Raw genomic sequence first — 26,000 nt, 5'->3', positions numbered from 1 at the left:
TGGTGTGATGAATGGCAGCTAGCTCTAAATGTACAAAAATGTAACTTAATGTGGATGACTGGGAAAAACAAACCCGTAATATTCAGATACAGCATTAGTAGTGTCCTGCTTGACACAGTCACATCATTTAAATACTTGGGCATAATGTTGCAAAGTGACATGAAATGGAACAAGCATGTAAGATCTGTGGTAGGAAAAGTGAATTGTCAACTTCGGTTTATTGGGAGAATTCTGGGAAACTGTGGTTCCTCTGAAAAAAGGAGACTGTATATAGGATGCTAGTGTGACTTATTTTTGAGTACTGCACCAGTCTTTGGGATCCGTAACAGGTCAGATTACAGGAAGACATTGAATCAATTCAAAGACGGACTGCTAGATTATTACTGGCAAGTTTGAAAAACACGCAAGTGTTACGGAGACGATTCAGGAACTCAAATGGGAATCCCCAGAGGGATTCTTGAGAAACTGAGAAAATTTAGAGAACCGGCATTTGAAGCTGACTGCAGAATGATCCTGTTGCTTCCAACATACACTGTGCGTAAGTACCACAAAGATAAGCGTAGGGAGATTAGGGCTCATATTGAGGTATATACACAGTTGTTTTTCCTTCGTTCTATTTGCGAGTGGAACAGGAAAGGAAATGACTTAACAGTATGGGGTACCATCTGCCATGTGCCGTAAGGTGTATCATTGCGCAGTATCAATGTAGATATAGTTAGGGGAAAAAAATTATATATATATATATATAATGGAAGGAAACATTCCACGTGGGAAAAATTATATATAAAAACAAAGATGAGGTGACTTACCGAACAAAAGCGCTGGCAGGTCGATAGACACACAAACAAACACAAACATACACACAAAATTCAAGCTTTCGCAACAAACTGTTGCCTCATCAGGAAAGAGGGAAGGAGTGGGGAAGACGAAAGGAAGTGGGTTGTAAGGGAGAGGGTAAGGAGTCATTCCAATCCCGAGAGCGGAAAGACTTACCTTTGGGGGAAAAAAGGACAGGTATACACTCGCACACACACACATATCCATCCACACATACAGACACAAGCAGTATGGGGTACCATCTGCCATGTGCCGTAAGGTGTATCATTGCGCAGTATCAATGTAGATATAGTTAGGGGAAAAAAATTATATATATATATAATGGAAGGAAACATTCCACGTGGGAAAAATTATATATAAAAACAAAGATGAGGTGACTTACCGAACAAAAGCGCTGGCAGGTCGATAGACACACAAACAAACACAAACATACACACAAAATTCAAGCTTTCGCAACAAACTGTTGCCTCATCAGGAAAGAGGGAAGGAGTGGGGAAGACGAAAGGAAGTGGGTTTTAAGGGAGAGGGTAAGGAGTCATTCCAATCCCGAGAGCGGAAAGACTTACCTTTGGGGGAAAAAAGGACAGGTATACACTCGCGCGCACACACACACATATCCATCCACACATACACAGACACAAGCAGACATTTGTAAAGGCAAAGAGTTTGGGCAGAGATGTCAGTCGGGGCGGATGTACAGAGGCAAAGATGAAGTTGAAAGACAGGTGAGGTATGAGCGGCGGCAAATTGAAATTAGAAATTAGCGGAGATTGAGGCCTGGCGGATAGCGAGAAGAAAGGATATGCTGAAGGGCAAGTTCCCATCTCCGGAGTTCTGACAGGTTGGTGTTAGTGGGAAGTATCCAGATAACCCGGACGGTGTAACACTGTGCCAAGATGTGCTGGCCGTGCACCAAGGCATGTTTAGCCACAGGGTGATCCTCATTACCAACAAACACTGTCTGCCTGTGTCCATTCATGCGAATGGACAGTTTGTTGCTGGTCATTCCCACATAGAACGCTTCACAGTGTAGGCAGGTCAGTTGGTAAATCACGTGGGTGCTTTCACACGTGGCTCTGCCTTTGATCGTGTACACCTTCCGGGTTACAGGACTGGAATAGGTGGTGGTGGGAGGGTGCATGGGACAGGTTTTACACCGGGGGGCGGTTACAGGGGTAGGAGCCAGAGGGTAGGGAAGGTGGTTTGGGGATTTCATAGGGATGAACTAAGAGGTTGCGAAGGTTAGGTGGACGGCGGAAAGACACTCTTGGTGGAGTGGGGAGGATTTCATGAAGGATCCATCCTTCATGGAATCCTCCCCACTCCACCAAGAGTGTCTTTCCGCCGTCCACCTAACCTTCGCAACCTCTTAGTTCATCCCTATGAAATCCCCAAACCACCTTCCCTACCCTCTGGCTCCTACCCCTGTAACCGCCCCCGGTGTAAAACCTGTCCCATGCACCCTCCCACCACCACCTATTCCAGTCCTGTAACCCGGAAGGTGTACACGATCAAAGGCAGAGCCACGTGTGAAAGCACCCACGTGATTTACCAACTGACCTGCCTACACTGTGAAGCGTTCTATGTGGGAATGACCAGCAACAAACTGTCCATTCGCATGAATGGACACAGGCAGACAGTGTTTGTTGGTAATGAGGATCACCCTGTGGCTAAACATGCCTTGGTGCACGGCCAGCACATCTTGGCACAGTGTTACACCGTCCGGGTTATCTGGATACTTCCCACTAACACCAACCTGTCAGAACTCCGGAGATGGGAACTTGCCCTTCAGCATATCCTTTCTTCTCGCTATCCGCCAGGCCTCAATATCCGCTAATTTCTAATTTCAATTTGCCGCCGCTCATACCTCACCTGTCTTTCAACTTCATCTTTGCCTCTGTACATCTGCCCCGACTGACATCTCTGCCCAAACTCTTTGCCTTTACAAATGTCTGCTTGTGTCTGTGTATGTGTGGATGGATATGTGTGTGTGTGCGAGTGTATACCTGTCCTTTTTTCCCCCTAAGGTAAGTCTTTCCGCTCCCGGGATTGGAATGACTCCTTACCCTCTCCCTTAAAACCCATATCCTTTTGTCTTTCCTTCTCCTTCCCTCTTTCCTGACGAGGCAACCATTGGTTGCGAAAGCTAGAATTTTGTGTGTATGTTTGTGTGTCTGTCGACCTGCCAGCGCTTTTGTTTGGTAAGTTTCATCATCTTTCTTTTTAGATATATTTTTCCCACGTGGAATGTTTCCCTCTATTATATTCATATTATTTTATATATATATATATATATATATATATATATATATATATATATATATATATATATATATATATTTTTTTTTTTTTTTTTTTATGAAAACCCGCATCCTATTCTTGTCAACTGGGAGCATCTGGACTGCCACCCAGCTTCACACTCCGGGGAAAGAACTGCTCAGGCAAAATGTACGAAAGCAGCAGAGGCTCGGAACAATCCCCCCCTGACAGCATGGGGTCCACAACTCGCAGATATCATGACCAAAATGGGGAAACTGATACGGAATACATCAGTCAGTATTTACTCTAAGTTCATACCTGACTTATATTTTTCAAATTTTACCACCGTGCCCGGTCTACAACAGTTAATACTTACTGATCCCTTTTAAAACACAGGTGAGTACTGTGTTGTGCAGCGATTGCATATATTTTTTTTTTTTTTTGCGAATATATGATACCTGTTCTCAGTAGTTTGTCGTTTTCTTTATGGCCAAGATGGAAGTTAAAGAGAGATTAACTAGTTATCAACTGGGTGCACTGTGCGGTTTTTCAGTAACTGTTGCACGAAGCTGAAAACAGCATTTATACCTAGTCTGAAGAGGGAGTACTCTTCGGAACTGAGTCACACACTTTACTATTTGTTACACTGTACCATTCGTATTCTAGGTTCCCAGTCACACATTTTAGGCTGGTAACTAACATTTACAAGGGGCTTTTACATAAAGCCCCTAATAGTGACGGTTCATTCGAGAAACTCTAATCCTTATTATACGCTCAGGAACTGAAGGTCAAAGTAATTCCAAAATAACTATTACTCCTCATAACAAATGATCCCCACACACTGCAGCAAACTTGGCAAAGGCCAAACTGCTCCACAATCCTGACAGCTAGCTGTTCTGTCAGAACTCAATAACGTATAAAAACAACAGGCCTGCCTCACTTGTGCTCATACTGAAGTTCTCTGGCAATTAAAGACTGTAATCCTGTGTCATCTCCAACCCCCCCCCCCCCCCCCCTTAATAACTGCAATGTGCATCCACCTGCACCTGCTTACTGTAGTTTAGTCCCGGTTTTCCTATACCGTTACACTCTTATCTGTTAACAAATTAAGGATGCCTCAATGCCCGAGTAGATGTCCCACCGTAAGACACCTACTGGTAGTCACTTCCCAATTTGACTCAGAATATCTTCATTAGTTTCTTGATCTACCCATCTAAGCTTCAGCAGCAGTATCACATTTCAAAGATCTTCCGTTCTTTTCATGTCTATATGTCCATAATACTTAATTTTCACATAAGGCTACACTCCAGACAAATACATACAGAAAAGAATTCCCCACACTAAGCATCACCACAACAATTTGCCTAGTACTGATAGTTACCTCTACCTCTACCTCTACAAAATGTGAGAATAGAGAAGCACACATCTCAAGATTAATATGAAGTCACAGGCACAATGACAGGAACTCACATGTCCATGTGGGGCACTGTCGTGACGACTGTCGGTCTGATGGCAGCGACTGTCGCCACGGGCCCCCCCTCTTCCTCCTCGTCCTCATCCTCGAACACCGGCTGCCCGTCGTAGCTTCTTGTGTCGTCCTTCCCTGCTGCTGAGTGTGGCGGTATTTCGGCCACCTCTTCATCTTCGCGCTCCGAAGAGGAGTCACCTGTAGGAGTGGGAAACACTGAACCGCACGTAAATGAACAAGAGACGAGAGCTCTTACACGAAAGTGGCTCCAAACTAGAAACTGTAATTCCGCCACAGTACATCTTTCGAAAGTAAAGGTTGAAGACAGAAATGAGGAGTCGTGGCAGGCACCCCTCGATGCCTCGTAAATGCACACTTTACATTCCATTTTTCTGTTTACACCCACAATTCTTGAAGTCTGTCAGTAATTCAAAGCACTCTTTATTAAGTCCCCTGCACACAATTTTACCACTCGGCAGTTCAGTCGGTCTGGAATTCTCATACTGAGAAGTGAGCCAGTTGTTTATGTACTGAAAGATGGGGTATCCATTGCAGCAGAATGAAGCTGTAAGCTCTCAGTGCAAGATTTCATGTACTACTAAATGTTATATTGACATTATTTTAACTTCCTGAATTACATTGTAGTCTAAAATTACAATTTTTCAGAACAGTCACCAGAAACCATTTCAGCATGCACCACACATAACCATACATAGCAAACTTTGCAAAAGTACTTAGTTTTGCTGTCCTTGCATTTGTAGCACCTTCCACTTTTCGCTGTTGGGGGATCTTCATCTATTCTTTGTTGTTTGGTACTGGAGAGGTTAGTGGTAAGCCTGGGAATTTTGAGCGGGAGGTTTGGCTGCGTTGCACGCACTGTCAGATATGGTGTTAAGAGAGACTTTAATAGGGTTCTGAGGTATTCTCTTCTAACTGAAACGTTTCTGTTTGCTTTGAATGTAATGTAGCCATTGATAGCTGCAACGTTCAACAACTGAAAAAAGAGAGAGAGGTCACTGTCTTGTCCCTCTAGCAACATGCATCATGACGCATTGACAAAACAAGCAGTATTGATTTGTTTTGTTTTGGTACATATGAGAGTAATGTGACATCTTCCTGAGATCGAAACACACTTGAGAACTCTTTTAGATTTTTTGGGTAAAAACTCAACTGGAATTTCAGGCTTATTTTTTTTTTTAATGTACCAACAAAAGTAATAGTCTTTTCTTGTAGCACTTTTCTAATGATTGGGTAAGAAGTAAACCAATTATCTATTGTCAGATTTCTTCCAGACCAGTTTACTGAGTCTACGAGACACAAAAAACAGACTGCCTTATTACTGACTTTGAATGCTCCTTGTGGTTGTGCACCTGCATAAATTTCCAAATGTTTTACGTAGTATGTTTTGGAAAATGCCAGGATCAAAACCTTTATCCCATACTCAGTAGGTTTATTTGGTATACACATTCTGAACCTGCTCCTGCCTCTGTACGGAATGAGCATTTTGTCCAAAGCAATGTTTTCTGATGGAGCAAAATATGCACTGCATTTGGAGACAAACATATTGAGAATGGATCTTATGGCAGCAAGATTATCTTGTGCTTTTCTTTCTTGCATAATACTGATGTTGACAAACCTGATACAAAGAGTCAAAAATCTGAATCTTTTCAATAACACTTGCTCGAAAGATTTCTATTCCAGTCCCACCTGTATTCCAAAAATCCTCGATATTCATTTTACTGCCGTGCAATGTTCCAAAGCTAAGTAAACTAGGCCAAAATATGCCTTCAGTTCATCAAAACTTACTTTTACGCCTAGCCATATTTGGGTCACTCGTACATTTGTTTCAAACTCAATCAATTCAGATACTGGTCAATTCAAAAACTAAATCAATCAATGCATTGCTAAAAAAATAACTGCCACGATTCTAACGGTGAATGTACATCCATCGCAGCTTGAATGCTTTCGGGCAAATGCACGGTAACTATGTTGTGACATGTTTTTTGAACACTCTGTGGGAAACAAGTTTTTCTACACTTAGTTGCTCCATTCCTTCCTTTACATAATCCCATAGGTGACATACATGAGTCAGTTATGGGAGATAAACTTGAATCGACAACAGTAGGTGCATCAGTGCTGGCAGAAAGCTGAACATCTTCCTCTTCACCGCCACTTATTTCACTATTACTGTCACAATCATTGTTTATTTCGAAGTCACGATCACCGTTTATTTCGAAATCTGGGTCCACATCAGAATCATCTACTTCACTCTCTTTGTCATAAATTCTGTTAATTTCACTGTATTAAAGATTCTCTCTCGCCATTTTAAATTTTAAACTACTGACAATCATAATTCAATTTTAAGACATCATAAATAGTTCGCAAAGTAACTCAATGACAGATCTACACCAAAATAAAAATGGGATCGCACTGGCAGAAATTAGTAACAGTCGTGCTGGGTCTAACAGACCCGCGTGCTTTTTGGAAGACTGCCAAACAGTGACTAAACAAAGCAAAACCTCATTCACGATATGAACACTTTCTCTCTGATGTTACAGGAAGCTAGCAGAGTGCTCGAGTCAAATCGAGCAACTATAAGAATATAAATTCAGTGAAACAAAAACTAGTGGGTCTCGTACTCCCAGCCCGACCGTTCTAGGGTTTACGATCGTGGAACTTTACCAAAGTTCATTGGGAACATGTCGACTGTTCATACAAAATTCCATCAAAATCAATGACAGTTGTGCAGTAATCTCCAGACCACTTGGCATGGAATGACTCCACTACCAAAATTTGTGTTGAGACAAATTTAAAAAACCAGTACCTTCTTGCTTCTCATATTAAGATAAGTACAGAGCACATTAACTGAAATAAACCTAAGAAGTGTGGATAGGTAATGGTTGTATAGCTACCAAATCGTGTTTGGCCAAAAGGGAGGATGAGGGGGGGGGGGGGGGGGGGGGTGACATGCCTGGAACAGACATTGGAGACTGGACAAGTGAGTGATGGTAGGGCTGACAGCTAAGGCTTAGCAAGTTGTACACAAAACGAGGAGGGAGGGAGGGAGGGAGGGAGTAAGGGGGAAGAGAGGGAGGGAGTGGGGAGTAAAGGAGGAAGAGAGGAAGGGGGACAAGGGGGAGGGTTGAGTGAGGGAGATGGCCGGGGGGGTTGAGAGAGAGAGAGAGAGAGAGAGAGAGAGAGAGAGAGAGAGAGAGAGAGCGAGCACTGTGAGGCCAGAGTACTGAATGACAGTAGCCAGATTTGTTGTAATAATGGTGATGACGAAAGGGTAGATGAAAACAATATATAAGAGAAATTAATGGATGGTCATTAGAGAACACTACAGAGAAATGCAGATTACAGTTTGACAGTGACACTGCAATCCCTTCAGAGATGTCAAAGGTCTCAGAAGATCAGCTGAACGAAAGGACAGTGTCTCAAAAAGGGGTTTTAAGACAAACATTGGCAAAAGTAAAACAATGGAATGCAGTTGAATGACATTAGATGATGTAACAGAATTACATTAGGAAATGAGATACGGTCTGAGAGATTGCTATTTGGCAACGAAATAATTAATGATGACAGAAATAAAGAGCATGTAAAAGATGCTTTTCTGAAAAAGGGAAATATGTTAACATCTCCAGTACATTTAGGGGTTCAAAATTTTTTTCTGAAGGTATCTGTACAGAGGGTAGCCTCGTACAGAAGTGAAACGTAAAAGATACACAGTTTGCACGAGAAGACAACAGAATCTTTCAAAATGTGGTGTCACAGAAGGATATCAAAGATGAGATATGTAGATCGGACAGTTAATGATGAGATATAGACAAAAGAAGCGAATGGCAAGACTCCGTACTGCCTGAAGCATCAAAGAATAATGAGTGTGGTAGGGGGCAAGAGTGGAGGAGAGGGGCAGGGCATTAAAATTGTAGAGAGGGACAGATTTGACTACAGTAAGGAGGTTCAAATGGGTGTAAAGTGGAGCAGTTACGTAGAGATGAAGAGCCTTGCACATGATCGATCATTCTTGAGAGTTGCATTTAAACGGCCTTCAGACTGAAATCTGAAACCAAACACATAAAAGCAATGCAAATTCAATAGGAAAAGGTGAGCAACACGATTCGTGTAGGTTCAGTAAATAGCCGGGAAATTTGGGCACAGTTGAGGAATGGAGACAGACACAAACTGAGAAGGGCAAAGGCAATAACAGATGGAAAGCCGAGTTGCACAGATTCACAGAAGTGGTGACAGGGTGGGGAAACAGGGTCGGGGGTGGGACAGAAGCTTACAGAGTGTCGGCAAGTACGGGGTGACAAGGGGGAGGGGAGTGGGAGGTTGGAGGGGGGTGCCGAGGCATCACGCGGCGCAGCCGCCCTTCGACCCACTGACCGTCGCGACTGCCCTCGGGAGACAGCTGGATGGTTATTTGCTGTGGTGTGTCAGCGGGCATGAAGGCCTTCGCGGATTTGCCGGCAGTGGTCACTACCGGCCTCTGCCTCCCGGCTCCGCGTAGCTCGCGCAGCGTGCAGTCGCGCCGTCGCCCGTCGTCGAACTGCTCGTCCTCCTCTGAGTCTCCCACGGCTCCTGGACAGTCACAGCAAATCTGTCATCACATGACGTAGTGTGGTGGCCCCCGATCTTAGGCTCCAGATTCCGTACTGCACCTACATGAAACCTCAAGCTAATATGATGCCAAAACTGGTAACTGGTGCAGTATAGGGAAGGGTGAACCCAACGTCCGTGAGCCTCAAGCACTTGCAGTTATATACGAACGATGTGAAATCATCAATACTTTCAATTTAGGAATGGAGAGGAAAAAGAAAGGTGTGAAATGTGGAATAACTGAAAAGTGTGTTTTGTAAGGTCAGAGGTAGCACAACTGCTCATCCTGCCTTCACTAGTAAGTGTTTATCACAAAATCCTTTCGAACTCTACTGTGAAAAACCTCCGAAATTCTTTTCTTATCGGTCGACTTACTGCTTACTTTCTAGCGTCCTACTGTAACACCACTCTCACACACTTTGCTCCTCCTCTTTTCTGGCATTCCTACAGTCCACAATATTCACTTACGCAACATGCTACAGACGTTCGTTCTCAGAAATTTATTTCTGAAATTAAGGCACAGGCTTCATACCAGTACACCGATTTTGGTGAAGAATGCTCTTCCTCGTGACAGTTTTGCTTCACCTGTCAAGCACTGTTCTGCTTCCAAGGTAGAATAAATCCTGAACTTCATCTACTACGTACACCTTAATTTTGACATTTACTTTGATACCACTCTGATTTCCGCTGCTTCTCAGGATTTTCATCTTTCTTTAGCTTACTTTCATTCCATATTCTATGATCGGTAGGCTATTTATTCCATTTAACAGATTCTGTAGTTCTTACTCGCTTTCAGAGATAGTAGCAATATTATCAACAAATCTCATCATCGACATCTGACCGCCCCAAGTGTTATTCCGCTTGTCCACTTAAGGACTCAACTTCATTTTCTTCATTCCTTCTTCAATGTATGTGTAGAATGGTAGATGAAAAGGACTGCACATCCACAATGTTGTCAGCTTTTAATCCCAAAATATTTCTCTTAGTAACCCATTCTTATTGTTTCATCTTGGTGGTGGTTCTGTATGTACCCTGACTCCTCCCACAATTTGATTCAGTACCTCTTCAGTAGTTAATTACATATCTACCCATGCATCTTCAGTCTCTCCTCCAATACAACATTTAAACATTTCTATTCTCATTTTGGCTGTACTGCTTATTGTCCATGTCTCACTTCCACACAAGTGTTATAATGTATCACTGTGTTTGGACCGATACCAAATAATTTCGTTCTTCAAAATATGTTCACAATATAAAAGTCAAATTCAGATGCAATGAAATTCTCCTGTAGTCCAACGCAGAATATTTGAAAAGCAGGCACAGCCAAGACTGAGCACATTATTTTCACCTGGGTAGAATGCTCAAGGTTTCTGTATGGAAAGCAGTAAATGTTTATTTGGACTAAAAGGAGGTCACACAACTTGCTCACTGGTTTGTGAACAAATTCTAAAAAGTAGTATTTTGATATCCAGAGAAAAGTAAGCTCAGTTTTGTTTTCTATGTAACGATGACTAGAACCACTAAATATTATGACTACAAAATACTCAAATTAGTTCAAATAATTGAAACTGGAAAAAAAATAACTGCTAAAATTCTTGCTACCGACCTGATTCATTTGATACCGTTACAGCAAAGTTCTCCCTGTTTAGGAAGCATCGAGTGAATATGCCTTCTGGATTCTGTAACAAAAAAATTAAAAAGTAAATTCCGAGAACACTTTGTGCAAGTAACAACTTCAAATAATCTGTTATTCTGATAACAGTATCTGGAAATAAAATGTGAAACACACAACATACGAACAATTCCACAGAATGCTAAGTAACGAAAAAAAAAAAAAATACCTGTTTAGACTGTAAAATGAAACAACACACACAGACTGTCTTTTTTACCATTCTATGTCCCAAGTGGAAAGGCAGTTCTTAGTTATGGATGAAATAGAGGCTGTCTATTGGACGGACAGATGGATGGACACACACACACACACACACACACACACACACACACACACACACACAATGTGAAAATAAAGGGTAGTTTTTTCTTGATTAGCATCAACAATATCACTCTTTAATATTACCATTAATACACAAAATTACAGAAATACTAAGGAGTGCTTTTCGTTAAACATTTACAACCACAACAGAACATTTCACCAATTCAATTTTGTTCCATCATTTTATTTTGCATATTTCCTTCGCAAAAAATTACCAATTTTTTGTTGACAGCACACATAAAGGAAGAAATTAAAATTGTTAAGAACTGCTGGCATGTTATTGACTAAATAGAATGTTCATTATTTGTCTCAGAGCTTAAGCAAATATTTTCAAACTAACCAACAAATGTTCTCTAAGAGGTGGTTAATCCTACAATGAATGTGTGTCTCGTGCAGTTGCTTGCAATGCTTATCATTAATATCATACACAAAAATATTCAGTTTAAGCAACTGCTTAAGACCTTTACAAGCATACTATGCTAAAACATTGCTCACATGCTCATGAACATACAATAGAAACCACAATACCATAATAAATGACTGGTTAACACATTTTATGATTTTGTTAATCACAGTGGGTGTGCTAGTACAGTGGTGCGTGTGCGTGTGTGCGTGTGTGTGTGTGTGTGTGTGTGTGTGTGTGTGTGTGTGTTTTTTTTTTTTTTTTAAGAATTAGAAGATTTTCACATTTTTCATACATAATTAAGAAACAAACTTGTTTCCATATGACAATCCTAAGTTTCATGTACTTGGACTGAATGCAGAGAGGACAAATAAGTGTAAGATGACAGTCTTATCAGCTGCTACTGTTCTGTCAGTATGTAACTGTTGATCATACAGAGCAGTGTCAGGTGGAACTTCTGTGGCTGTACCACTTACTGGAGTGGTCCGGTACTCCTACAGCTCCACTTATTTGCAAGTGAAGGTACGAGCAAGACATTATCGTGCCTCCCGAGGTATTGGCCTTCACTGGGGCAGGACAGACAAATATTACGTGACCCGCACTCTCTACCATTTGAGACACTTGCACTCTCTACCGTTTGAGGCACTTTACCTGTCAGTTACTATCAGATCTTCGGACTATGTTTTCATTCTTCCTCTTTTAAGACAAAGATGCCCCCATACTCTGTCAATATTACAGTCTTCTAGGTGTTTTATGTATTATTATGATTATTATTATTATATTACATTTGTAATGGAGTGCTTACAAAGTTCACTGTCGATATACAGGGGAACGCCACTTCGGTCTGTCGGGACAGTGTAACTGTCTTCCACTCGAGCACTTCGGATTCGATAGGCATATGAGGGAGACGGGAGTCTGCTAGAGCTGATGACAGGTGCTGAAAAATGGACGGGGTTTGAGAAGCTCTCTATTACCCATCAAACTACAAGAAATGCAAGTGTGCACCCTCATCTGGTAGGTGGAGACTGACACCGATCTGCAGCACCTCTGTACCAGTGCAACGGCAGTGGCTATTTCCGAGTGCCACGCACATCAGCGGGAGGTAGGTCCCCGACACGGTGCCGACCAGAGCTGCCAGTGCAGCTGGCCGTAGGTAGAGCGGCATTCTCACAGGTGAGAGTGACTGCGGTTACTATCCCGGCCGTAGGCTTGTCGGATTCTGCAGGCAGCCCAGTGGCACGGAACCACAGACCACGAGGAGTGCAGCAGAGGCCGCACAGTGGAGGACGTCCGATCGGACACACAAGCCTTCGGCACTCTGTCGCAGAACTCTCCTCTGGCTCCTCTGCTGCTAAGCTGTAGGGCCTGCCTATTTTTAGGGTTCTTACATCGAATCATTTTGTCATCTGAAGACGGTGGCCCGCACAGCCAAATGAAGGAGAGGTGCGTAGCCAGTTTGTTACAGCAGTGTTGCCACACATTGATGTAATGTGTGGGGCCGTATCCACATCAGCTACATCGTTAACTGTGTTATTCTGAGACAGTGTCCCGAAATTTCTCAGTCTCGCAGTACTCCGCACTCAGTATTCCGTGTGCACCGTGAGCACCGGTGTCGTCGTCATCACCGTGACCATTATTATTACTATTGCTGTTATCTATGCGAATGCAGAAAAAGAAGTACTGTACAATCAAAACGCAACCAGAGGTGGTCAACCAGACACATAAGGACACAAAATAAACAATGCCCACCTGGAGTGCCTCGTCCCTGTAGTTATCCTCTCCCTCCTGTTCTCGCTCGTCTTCCTCCTCTTCCCGGTGCCGGACTGCAACTCGACGCCCTTCTACCCTGTGCCGTGTAGCCACTGTCGAGACGGCGGACAGGACGGTGCCGGAGGCAGACGCGACGACCGAAGCTGCTGCCGCAGCGACACTGCGCTGGGCCTCTGCGACTGCCTTGAGCAGGAGGTTCTTGTTGGCCTGCATGGAGGCGGGCAGCCGCGGCCGCGGCGTGACACGAACCACTGACGGCAGTGCTACCGCGGGCACCACCTCGCCCTCCACGTCGCGGTTCTCCGCCACCGATTCGCGAGCTCCCGTCGGGACCACTTGCGAGTTTACTGACGGCCTGCAGTCCTGCGACAAAAACCGAGAATGTGGTACAACACTAATATTAATTAAAGTAAATGTAGGTGTCAGACAAACTGCGACGATTCTGGAGAGACCCTCAGTGTCCACACTCTGAGGTGAAACTGTGGCTCCTGCTTAGGTTTCAATATTAGTCAGTGTGAAGAAGAGTCACTCGTCAAACTTTCATCCGCACAGTCTCTCGAACGATCGGAGCAGTGCGGAGGCAGGTCGTACGCATTTGGGCGACGAGTGGTCTGGCTGCAACAGCCCTCCGCTGCCCACGACAGGGGGTCTACATTGGCAGATAACTGGAGGTCGTCGACGAGGGTTCGGTGCATCGAGTCGAAGTTTTGCACTCGTCTGTGTAGTCTTAGGGATGGCACGTGCATATGTCTCATTTTTAGTGGATAGATAGTGCTCCTCATTATTTTCTCTAGGTGAGAGTATTTATTCTGTCATACGAGAATTATTACGTTATCTGATAATATCTTTATCGGATTTCATTCAATTTGATTTTGTGGAGGTACGGCAATGGCACTGGCTGAGACTTTCGTGCTGTCGAGAACGGTGTCAGGTGCTCTGTTAAACATAAAAGATATCTGTGCCACAGATTGCCTAATTTGTAAACATCTACATTTAGGTGACTACTCTACAATTCAGACTCAAGTACTCAGCAAATGGTTCACAGAAGCACTTCCAAACTCTTCCTCAACTGTTTCCCTGTCAAATACCGTGTGGAAAAAATAAACACCTAAATCTTTTCAGAAGGTTTCTCATTTCTCTTATTTTGCCACAACTGTCCTTCCTCCCTACAAAGGCAGGAACTGACACAATATTTTCGCATTCAAAGGACTTTATTCATTTACTGTCTAATTTTGCAAGTACACAAAAGTATCTGCGACAAATGGAATTATCAAAATATGACAACCAGTCCAGAGCACTCAGAGCTACTCGATGTAGAATCCTGTTACTTTCAAATACTTGAAGCGGGTACTCCTTAACACTATATTCTATGTTTCGTTCCCACACTCGTAGTCGGCAGATGAACGGAGACCACAGTTCTTCGAGATGTAACCACACCTCCCTCGACCATTCTTAATGTGGTTCAGCCTCTACCAGATTTAGTGTCTCAATTGGCATCCCTGGACCACCTTTGTCGGATCTCAAACCGGGTGAGAGTTATCGAATTGACATTCGTTCTGGCGTTGTCACCAGCCGGAGGTCATTTCAAAAGAGCTGATAGTTTCTGAATTGACCCTGGGTGATTTTTGTGATTTCAGAGTTGTCGGTGGAACTCTTAGGTCATCAAACGAGGGAGATTTCTTATGAGAAGTGATCTTGTCGAGGGAGTTTAGCTTAGCTGCTTTCCTGTTAAGATCTTACGGAGCAGTATCAGTTAGGACAGATAACCACTGAAAGGGAGTAGACCTAACAGTACCAGCAATAATTCTAACAGCTTCATTAAGTTGTACATCAATCACTGTTGTATGGCCACTGTTACCACACACGAACACAATATCCACCAGCAGAATACACTAGATTGCAGAAGAGAAAATCGGCGATTGAAATTTTGAGAAAAGATCTTGCCACAACAAAAAAAGTCTATGTTACAATGATTAACCAGACACGACATAGAACAGTGACTGGTTTAATCTACATACTACACGCTACAAAGGCAAGACAATTTGACAACTGTGTTCAGTTTATCAGAAGTCTTTATCGCTGTCCCATATTACAACAGAACAATCTACAAATGACTCATCCCAGTTATTCTCAATAACAAGAGGAAAGTGTATGGAGGCCTCGGTATCCACACCACCAAAAACACCAGAGTCAGAAAGAAAAACAGCCGATGATGTACCACTGTCACATCTGCCCTGACAGATTCGTAGAAACAAATGGAAATCCCAGTCAACAGATGGACTGAGTTCTGTAGCCCCCTCCTGAAAAAATTGGGTCACGTACTTTAATCTGTTACAGACAAAATTTATATCTTCAGAAATTACTAAGTGACATCTACATCCTTTGTAAACCACTGAAGTGCACAGCAGAGAGCCCTTAGCAGGGTTCCACACATTAGACTTTCTTCCCACTGTAATCACACAGGAGTGCAGAAATAACGACTGTCGAATGTCTCTTCAACTGCCATCTCGAAACTAATCTCGTCTCCACAGTCCCTACAGGAGCAACACGTGAGGGTGCCGTAGAATATCTCTACATCTTTTACTTAATACCAATTCTCGAAATTTTTTAAGTAGGCTTTCCATACCCAAGTAGCTGTGTATAGGGCGATATACTATAACTTATTTCAGTGGATTCTGGGCATCACATTTCTAATGAGATTGGAAGCTGTACAGTGCAACTCTGACAGATACACACAGAGGGTAGCACTGCTGTGTACATCTTACTGCCGGAGCCGACAGTTCGAGCTGCTGGTTTCCTAGAACGGCACCGAGTCTACCACCGAGCCTAACACTTGTGGCTGAAGTGCACTCTCCACCTCTGCACGGCTAACGAGGGATATTTGTAATGTTTTTGTATTTATAGTACTTTAAGTTCAAAACTCGAATATCAGATGCAATGTGCAAAAATCCTTGAGAAAATCGAGTTTTTAAATTTCCCGAGCAGATTTAATAACCTAACATAAGGTCAATTTTTAGACAGGCAGCATACATCTGTGGCACAGTGGTCACTTGATGAAGAGGGGTTAGAAAAAGGTAGCGTTCGAGAGTAGAAATTGCTGTTTTGAGTCAATACTGCACCGTCACCATTTAAACACAAAATTTATGAGATCTATGCTAATTAACACATATCTCAATGTCTTTTTTATGAAAACTGCACATCTGCTTATTTCTAATTACATATCACTCAGAGATTGTTGACATTAAAAAATAATAATAATAATTTTTCTTCATCTTTATGTACTTTACTCTTCACAGAAATGCTTGCATAATTGATACATCTGTTTAAATTTTTAAGGACAGGTAGGAATCCAATGTGAACCACCTACATATCAGGCAAGCGTTCTATCGTAGAGCCACACGGGCTGTCGAAAAAACAAACTCTTGTTACGGTATTAAAGATGGTCAAAATACATCGAAGTAGATTTTTTTGAGAATTTTTTGAAAGTTGCATAAAATCTCTTTGGCCAATTGATATTCGAGTTCTGAACTTCACATTTCATAAATATACAAAATCTGTTTGCCATATGGTCTCTCTGTAAATGTCGTAAATATCACATTTTAGACTTTGCATTTTTTTCTCCCTACATCTATATGTAAATTTTGCAGTTAATGCAAGGAACCATTAACACATTAGAAAATAATTTAAACAGCAGATTACGATGTTATATAATGTCCATTTCTAAAGTGTAAAAGTGGTTTCGGATTTAATCTACGGAACAGCACAGCTGCCTCATGAGGGTGTGGGAGCTATCTTGACTACAGAAGCAGACCCGCCTTGTATTTCTGCGAAAGAAATATTCAGAATGTCGGCACTCTGTGGAACCTTTTTGTTCCTTTTGAAGTTTTATTTTAAGATATTCTGTGAGTCTACTGAAAACTCGAGGAGTTTAGGAATATCCTAAGATGACAGGGAAACAAGTTCCAGCTGGGTTGATTGGTTTTGGGGTTTGATGGGGGCTAAACATAGAGGTCATCAATCCCCAGTTAAAAACAGATATACTTGAAAAGGCCTATACAGTAAAAGCGTAACCTCTGCACCCAGAAGGAGGGAACACCAAGGGGTACAGAGCTAAAATGAACACAGCAGTAACACAAAACAGAGAACACTTAAAAGGAGCAGAGCAAACAGTTGCCTAGAGTAAAACAGACTACAGTGGTTGATGGATCAGGTAAAAGGTCAACCACTCAACTACAAACGAAGAACCTCCAGCTGGAAAGCGTTGATAGAGGTACCAACACAACTTGTATGTCTAATTCAGAACGGCAGGGAACAACTGAGTCCCTACGCGTGCCCCTCAAGGATGAGTTCCATACGGCCGTAGACGACTTGACCATATGGAGCTTATTTGGCGTGTTCAAGATAGACCATTGAGAGCTCCAGACATCGCGGACTTGCGATGAAGGGCTGACCTGAGGTCTCTTTCCACGAGACCAAGCTCCAGGGGTGGCGAAGTGGTGGCCTGCTTGGCCAACCGATCGACACGTTTGTTTCCTGCCTGGAATGCCGATGTGGCCCGGGGACCACACAAATGTCACTGAACAACCACAATCGATGTGCCTTACGGATAGCTCCCTGCAGCCATCGTTCAGCGACACTGATGCTTGGGAAACTGTAATAAAGACAAAAGTCATCGGTATGTAGAGAGGAACAGACCGATGAGCCCACCGCAGCCGCAAGATTATTAATCGCCACCAAAAAGAGGGGAAGACTGAGAACCGAGCCCTGCAGGACACTGTTCTCCTGAATATGAGCACAGCTAAAATAAGAGCCAACTCTAACCCGAAAGGAGCGATTGGAGAGAAAATTCCATAGAAAAATCGGAAGTGGACCCCTTAAGCCCCATTCGTGCAGCATAGCAAGGATATGATGGTGCCAGGTGGTATCGTACGCCTTCCGAAGATCAAAGAAAACAGCAACAAGATGTTCTCGCCCAGTAAAAGCTGTACGAATAGCCGACTCTAGTGAGACCAAATTGTCGATCGCTGAGCGGCCCTGACGGAAGCCCCCCTGTTGCTGGGCTAGGAGGATCTGCCGACTCACCATCCGTTCCAGGAGTTTGCACATAACGTTGGTAAGGCTGATAGGGCGATAGCTATCAACCACTGGCGGATCTGCACCAGGTTTCAGCACCGGGATGGAACGCTATTCTGCCAACGAGTTGGGAAAACGCCCTCCATCCAAATGAGGTTAAACGGGGCTAGTAATTCACCCTGACAGTGCACCAAGAGATGGCAAAGAAACTGGTTGTGAATTCGGTCTGGACCTGGAGAGGTATCGGGGCAAGCTTTAAGGGCACTTTGGAACTCCCATTCACTAAACGGGGCGTTGTATCATTCCCAACAGTGCGTGCGAAATTGACAACTGTGTACGCTCAGCCTGCACTTTAATGGTGCGGAATTCTGCACTGTAGCCTGCCGTCGTGGAAATACGAGTGAAGTACTCTGCCAGATGTTCGGCGATGGCGATTGGGTCAGTACAAAGTGTACCCCGAAGAGAAAGGCACGAGGGCAAAAGGCAAAAATGCGCCAAACCCGCAACCACACCTGAGATGGGGAGGTGCGAGAACTTATGGTGGCAACATATCGTTCCCAGCAGTCCTGTTTACTCCGCCAGATGAACCGCCGAGCCCAGGCCCGCAGCCGTTTAAAGGCAACCAAATTCTCTAGGGAAGGACGATGCCGGTGTCATTGCAGGGCTCGCTGGCGGTCCCGGATAGCTTCTGCAATCTCTGGTGTCCACCGAGGGTCTGACTTACGCCTTAGGGTACTTGAAGAGCAGGGGGCAGTTGCCTCGGCAGCAGAAACGATGGCCAGAGTGACCTCGTCCACTGCCAAATCAATGTCACCAGGAAGCGGAGCAAAGGCCATAGTAGCTGAGGTGTAGGCTGCCCAATCAGCTCCACGAACAGACCATTGTGGCAGCTGGTCTCGGCGTTGGGACTGAAGAAGAGAAACGAGGATAGGAAAGTGGTCGCTACCACAGAGGTCGTCGTGGACCCTCCAACTGAGGTATGGAAGAAGACCTGGGCTACTAAGAGAGAGGTCAATGGCCGAGTATGTGCCATGAGTCAAGCTAAAATATGTGGGAGCACCAGTGTTAAGGAGGCAAATGTCCAGCTGTGCCAAGAGAGCCTCAACGTTCCTACCCTGGCCCGAGATCTGGGCCCCACCCCACAAAGGGTGGTGGGCATTATAGTCGCCCAAAAGGAGGAATGGTGGGGGGAATTGGGCGAACAAGGCAGCTAGGTCAGCAAGAGGGACAACCTCATCCGGAGAAAGGTAGAGGGAACAGATGGTAAGCTCCATTCCAGAGGTCACCCGCTAGTAACTGTTCTACCTCAACAGCCACGCGTCTCCTTGGCACGCAGCACACCTTGAGATTGTTTTTTTTAATTTTTTTTTTTATAGAGGTTTATACCATCCTCGCAACCCAGGCAGTTAAGCCAAGATCCCCGGGCTCTGTACTGTACAATGTTCCACCATCACGCCTTACGGTGGTCGTTGAAGATGCTCAGAGCTTACGGTATTTAGGACTGGCGGCACTTCCCAGTCCCCAGCTCAGGGACCCCGGGGTCGCCGTACCCAGCAACTAAATGCTGAGCCCCCTGAGGGGGTTCCAGCTGGGATCAGTTGTAATACGAGAGATTGAAAAGATGGAAAAGGTCCTTCTGCTAGGAAGCAGTCGAGAGAGGGGAATGTCTGAAAAGTGAAGGTTATTCCAAAAATTAAGTAAACACTGTAAAACTGTGGTTAAAAAAAAAAATTAACTACACAAAGCAGAGCAAGCCTTCAGGTAATCTCCATTCTTCTCAATAGTAGCAGGCAAGTGTTTTGTCAAGTGGAAAAAGTTTTCCTCATAGTGGTTTCTCAAGTTTTGGAAACGAACTGAATCTGGTGGGCTCACACCACTGCCATAAGGTTTATGAAAAAGATTTCCCGCCCTTTAATAGAGAGGCAAGTATTCTGTACACAAGTTTTGAAGTGGCCTTCAGATTTCAGAACTCCCTGGCTAGTGAATGCTGGGTGATTAAGCTCAATGATGCCACCTGCACCTGCAATTCAGGCTCTCTGTGGAAAGATCCTGATTCACAGCTGAAAGCAATAGACACACTGGATGAGGCTCTGTGTGCAAAGTACCTGGGAGTCCACTGAGATGGCACCTGCACATAGATAAGTTAACGGAAAATCCCAGTCCTACCCACTTTGCACTTGGGAAGCTATCTCACAGTGTTGACCTGCGAGCAAGATTTCTAGCCTACTTCCACTCAGTTCCGACCTACGGCACAGTTTTGTGGGTCGCTGCCCCTAAGGTGGAAAGAACATCAATGCTACAAAAGTGTACAGTAAGGATATTATCTAAATTGATAAGATAACATTTTGCGAAAGACTCTTCAGGCATCTTAAGATTGAACAGTAATACAAGGAGTGAGCCAGCAGCTACATAAGACATTAATCTGACAAGAAAAACACTTCACTACTCCATTCCGTAACACCATCAGAGCCCAAACTGACATCCAGTACGTAGGTAAGTTATTCGGCGGCCTAAATTCGTGAGGAGGTGATGTGAATTTATTGCACTGTCGAACAAAAGTGAGCAGCCTGAGGGCCCCGAGTGTGGTGTGACCGAGCCGACTGGAGCAAACACTGCCACTTGGCCCGAGTCTGGGAGTGTCTGGTAGGTAGCCAGAAATGCACAGGAAATGGCAGTGTGTGAAACAGTCTGGAATATGGCTTCTGATAGCCCTCAGAAAATCTATAATAAATCACTGCTATGCAATAAAGCAAATCTGAACGCATTAGCAATCTCAGAAAAAAATGAGGCATCCAATACAACCATAATATTTTCAGCAATGTCTTAAAAACTATGGAAATCAATACTTTACACTGACTACACGTTTTCACCACAAACCTCAGATTTAACCATTTTTAAACACTTCACGTGATTTCAACGAGCGAGATCTCAGACGGCAGCATCGCGCTACACCCCTATCCTCCCTGCAAGCTACTCATCTGTATCTAATTTATTAAGTATTGTATGTTTTTCATTATGTAAAAGTCTATCAGAAAACTGTATCCTTAACAACAAACAGCAACTGAATGCAGCATAATTACCTTGTCATACTTGGGTATTTATTTAAAGAATATGCTGCTATTTTGCTAATTATTTAAACATAATTGTAAATGATACAAAACTGTGCTAATTTAAAAGTGGTCAATCACACGTGTTACTACTATCAAAAAGAATATTTAACGACAATTAGTCGTCACTGAACACGAGCACACTGGCGCAACAATGCCGGCTTATTTATTTATGAACAAACCTTTACCTATGACAACATTATGAAAAGTAGTGAGTGCTACTCACCATATAGTGAAGAAGTTGAGTTGCAGCCAGGCACAACAAAGATACTGCTAAACAAGTAGGTTTTCGGCCAAAATGCTTAATTCTGAAGTAGACATCACACGCACGCAAGCAAGCACGCACGCACTCACTCACTCACTACTCGTGCACACGACCACTGTCTCTGGTTGCCAAGGCCGGACTGCGAGCAACTGCACACGAGTTGTTGTCGGTAGAAAGGATCCAGGTGGTGCAGGCTGTGAAGCAGTGTACTCAGCAACTGGGTGATTCAGGTGTTTTTTGGTCACCGTCTGCCAACGGCCATTCGTACGGACAGACACCTTGTCGACTGTCACGCACGTGTACAGTGCGGCACAATGGTGGCAGCTCAGCTTGTAGATCACGTGACTGCTTTCACAGGTAGCCCTGCCTTTGACTGCTTGTGACTGGACTGAAGTAGGTGGTGGTGGGAGGATGTATGGGAAAAGTCTTCATCTACGTCTATTGCAGGGATACGAGGCACGAAGCGAGGGGTCGGGAGCAGGGGTGGAGTACGGATGAACGAGGATGTTGTGTAGGTTCAGTGGGTGATTGAATACCTCTGTGAGAGGGGTGTGAAGGACAGTGGGTAGGACATTCCTCGTTTCAGGGCATGACGAGAAAATGTGATTCAGTTGCTCCATTCTCGGGCAGTACTGTGTCATGAGGGGGATTGCTGCTCTGTTGCCGCACGGTGGGGCTTTAGGAGATGACGGGTGACTGGAAAGATAAGACACGGGAGGTCTATTTCTGTAGGAGGTTGGGGTAATTTCGGACTGCGATGCCCTCAGTGAGACCCTCGGTATATTTATGGAGGGTTGTTTGTCACGAGAGATGTGATGGGCACGGGTGGCTAGGTTGTAAGGAAAGAAAGTAAAATCTTCTGGGTTGTTAGGCCACATCCTATTTCCTCTAAAATAATCAACACTTTGACTCCTCTGCTGGGATCTTCTTCAGGATCTTCTGTTGTCCAATACTAGCAGTATTGGACCTGGAAGATCCTAAAGAAGATCCCAGCAGGGAGGTCGAACATTGATTATTTTAGAGGAAATATGAAACAGCCTAACAACTCAGAAGATTTTAACTTTAGTGACAATGACCACGAAAGCCAGCAGACTTACATGTATGGAAAGGACTTCTCGGTCTGGGATAGGTACCATCTGTCAAAATGGAAGTATTGCTGGTGGTTGTTAAGTTTGATAAGGGTGGAGTTACTGATGTAGCTATCTCTGAGGTGGAGATTAACATCAAGGAACACAGCTTCTCGGCTTGAGGAGGATCAGATGAAACGAATGGGAGAGAATGTGTCGAGGTTCTGGAAGAATACGGATAGGATGTCCCCATCCTCGATCCAGATCACAGAGGTGTCATCAGTGAATCTGAACTAGGTGAGGGTTTTGGGATTGTAGGTGCTTAGCAAGGATTCCACTAGACAGACAATGAATAGCACAGTATGGTGGCCTGGGAAGTGAAGTAATTGTGGGAGAGGATACAATTGGTCATGGCGACCAGGCCCACAGAATCTCCCCAAATGGCCTTACCATCAAATTACCCTTACCTGGCTGCAACCCCTACTTCCACAATGACCTCCATCTGTTCAGATTCACCAGTCCTTAGCCCTCGTCAACCTAGTCCTGCAAAACCAAGTAAATCGTGCCCAAGCCTCCTTGCTATACCTTCTCTCCATCCCTAAAATTCTCCTGCTCAGCAGTCCCAAATTCCTGTGTCCCTTCTATCACAATGAAACTCTTGCCTTCCAGGAACTATAGCTGGATGTGCAATGCCACCAGAAAAAAACTCTACAACTTGTTCACCATCTACTCCTGACCTGGACTACTACCAGTATCCACCACCTCTGTAACAGCCTCTAAACCTCTCGCACATCCCCTCATAGCTTGCAAACCCTGCCTCACAGACCTATTACATTTACCTAAAACTAAACTAAACTCCACCAGAACAGGTCACGAAGGCCAACGGTACTGACTGGCCGACATGTCATCCTCAGCGCACAGGTGTCACTGGATGCGCATATGGAGGGCCATGTGGTCAGCACACCGCTCTCCTGGCCATATGTCAGTTCACATCTACATTGATACTCTGCAAATCACATTTAAGTGCCTTCATTGAAACACCTTCACAATTCTCTATTGTTCCACTCTCGTATAGCGCGCAGAAAGAATGAACACCTATATCTTTCTGTACGAGCACTGATTTCCCTTATTTTATTGTGGTAATTATTCCTCCCTATGTAAGATAATGTCAACAAAATATTTTCGCATACGGAGGAGGAAGTTGGTGATTGGAATTTCATGAGAAGATTCTGTCGCAATGAAAAACACCTTTCTTTTAATGATGTCCAGAGCAAATCCTGTATCATTTCTGTGGCACACTCTCCCATATTTCGCGATAATACAAAACGTGCTGCCCTTCTTTGCACTTTTTTGATGTACTCCATCAGTCCTATCTGGTAAGGATCCCACATCACACAGCAGTCTCCTTAGCAGATCTGTTACATTCTCTAAGTGTCCTGCCAATAAAACTTAGTCTTTGGCTAGCCTTCCCCTCAACATTTTCTGTGTGTTCCTTCCAATTTAAGTTGCTCACAATTGTAATACCTAGGTATTTGTTTGAATTTACAGCTTTTAGATTAGACTGATTTATCGTGTAACGAGTTCCTTTTAGCACTCATGTGGATGACCTCACACTTTTCGTTATTTAGGGTTAACTGCCACTTCTCGCGTTGATTAGTCGATAAATGACAGCATCATCTGCAAACAACCTAAGACGGCTGCTCAGATTGTCTCCCAAATCGTTTATATAGATGAGGAACAGCAAAGGGCCTATAACATTACCTTGGGGAATGCCAGAAATCACTTCTGTTTTACTCGATGACTTTCCATCAATTATTACAAACTGTGAGCTCCGACAGGAAATCACAAATCCAGTCACATAACTGAGATGATATTCCATAAGCAGGCAATTTCACTATGAGCCGCTTGTGTCGTATAGTGTCAAAAACCTTTCAGAAATCCAGAAATATGGAATCAATCTGACATCCCTTGTCAATAGCACTCAACACTTCATGCGAATAAAGAACTAGTTGTGTTTCACAGGAACGATGTTCATGTTGACTGTGTGAATAGACCATTTTCTTCGAGGTAATTCATAATGTTCGAACACTATATATGTTCTAAAATCCTGCTGCATATCGACGTTAACGATATGTGCCTGTAATTTAGTGGATTACTCCTACTACCTTTTCTTGACTATTGGTATGACCTGTGCAACTTTCCAATCTTTAGGTACGGATCTTTCATCGAGTGAACAGTTGTGCATGATTGTTAAGTATGGAGCTAATGCATCAGCATACTCCGAGAGGAACCTAATTGGTATACAAGTCTGGACCAGAAGACTTGCTTTTATTAAGTGATTTAAGTTGCTTCACTACTCGGAGGATTTTTACTTCTACGTTACTGATGTTGGCAGCATTTCTCGATTCGAATTCTGCAATATTTACTTCATCTTTTTCTGAGAAGGCATTTCAGAAGGCTGTGTTTAGGAACTCTGCTCTGGCAGCACTGTCTTTGATAGTACCTCCATTGCTGTCGTGCAGAGAAGGCACTGATCGTTTCTTGCCACTAACATACTTCACATACGACCAGAATCTCTCTGGATTTTCTGCCAGGTTTCGAGACAAAGTTTCGTTGTGGAAACTGTTATAAGCATCTCACATTGAAGTCCGTGTTAAATTTTGAGCTTCTGTAAAAGATTGCCAATCTTGGGGATTTTGCGCCTCTTTAAATTTGGCATGTTTGTTTTGTTGTTTCTGCAACAGTGTTCTAACCCATTCTGTGTACCAAACAGAATCAGCTCCGTCGTTTGTTAATTTATTTGGTAAAAAACTCTCAACTGCTGCCGATACTATTTCTCTGAATTTAAGCCACATCTGGTCTACACTTGTATTATTAATTTGGAATGAGTGGAGGTTGTCTCTCAGGAAGGTGTCAAGTGAATTTTTATCTGCTTTTTTGAATAGTACATTTTTTGCTTATTTTTTGAGGATTTGGGGATACAATATCTAATCTCTCTACGACAACACTGTATTCACTAATCCCTGAATCGGTTTTGATGCTCGTTATTAACTCATGATTATCTGTTGCTAAGAGGCCAGAGCCGCTACTTCTCAACCAAGTAGCTCCTCAGTTTGCCTCACAAGGGCTGAGTGCACCCCGCTTGCCAACAGCACT

At 43.7% G+C, this 26,000-nt stretch overlaps 1 protein-coding gene across 5 annotated transcripts in view; it reads right to left on the bottom strand.

Moving 5' to 3' along the window:
* The window catches only part of LOC124717052 (zinc finger CCCH domain-containing protein 14), a 192,382-nt gene that overhangs the window by 87,854 nt on the left and 78,528 nt on the right, over positions 1-26,000 (bottom strand). For 4 of the 5 annotated variants that reach the window (XM_047243727.1, XM_047243729.1, XM_047243730.1 and 1 more), the window contains 4 exons: positions 13,312-13,695; positions 10,773-10,845; positions 8,954-9,148; positions 4,567-4,762 (listed from right to left, as the gene is read on the bottom strand). In XM_047243727.1, coding sequence (XP_047099683.1) covers positions 4,567-4,762; positions 8,954-9,148; positions 10,773-10,845; positions 13,312-13,695 — 848 coding nt within the window. The remainder of the gene's footprint in view (positions 1-4,566; positions 4,763-8,953; positions 9,149-10,772; positions 10,846-13,311; positions 13,696-26,000) is intronic. The other variant, XM_047243728.1, reaches the window with a different exon arrangement.

The sequence above is a fragment of the Schistocerca piceifrons genome, chromosome 9 (genome assembly GCF_021461385.2).
Source record: "Schistocerca piceifrons isolate TAMUIC-IGC-003096 chromosome 9, iqSchPice1.1, whole genome shotgun sequence".
NCBI lineage: Eukaryota > Metazoa > Arthropoda > Insecta > Orthoptera > Acrididae > Schistocerca > Schistocerca piceifrons.
The sequence above is the reverse complement of the archived record's forward strand: the minus strand, read 5'-3'. Positions and strand labels throughout refer to the sequence as shown.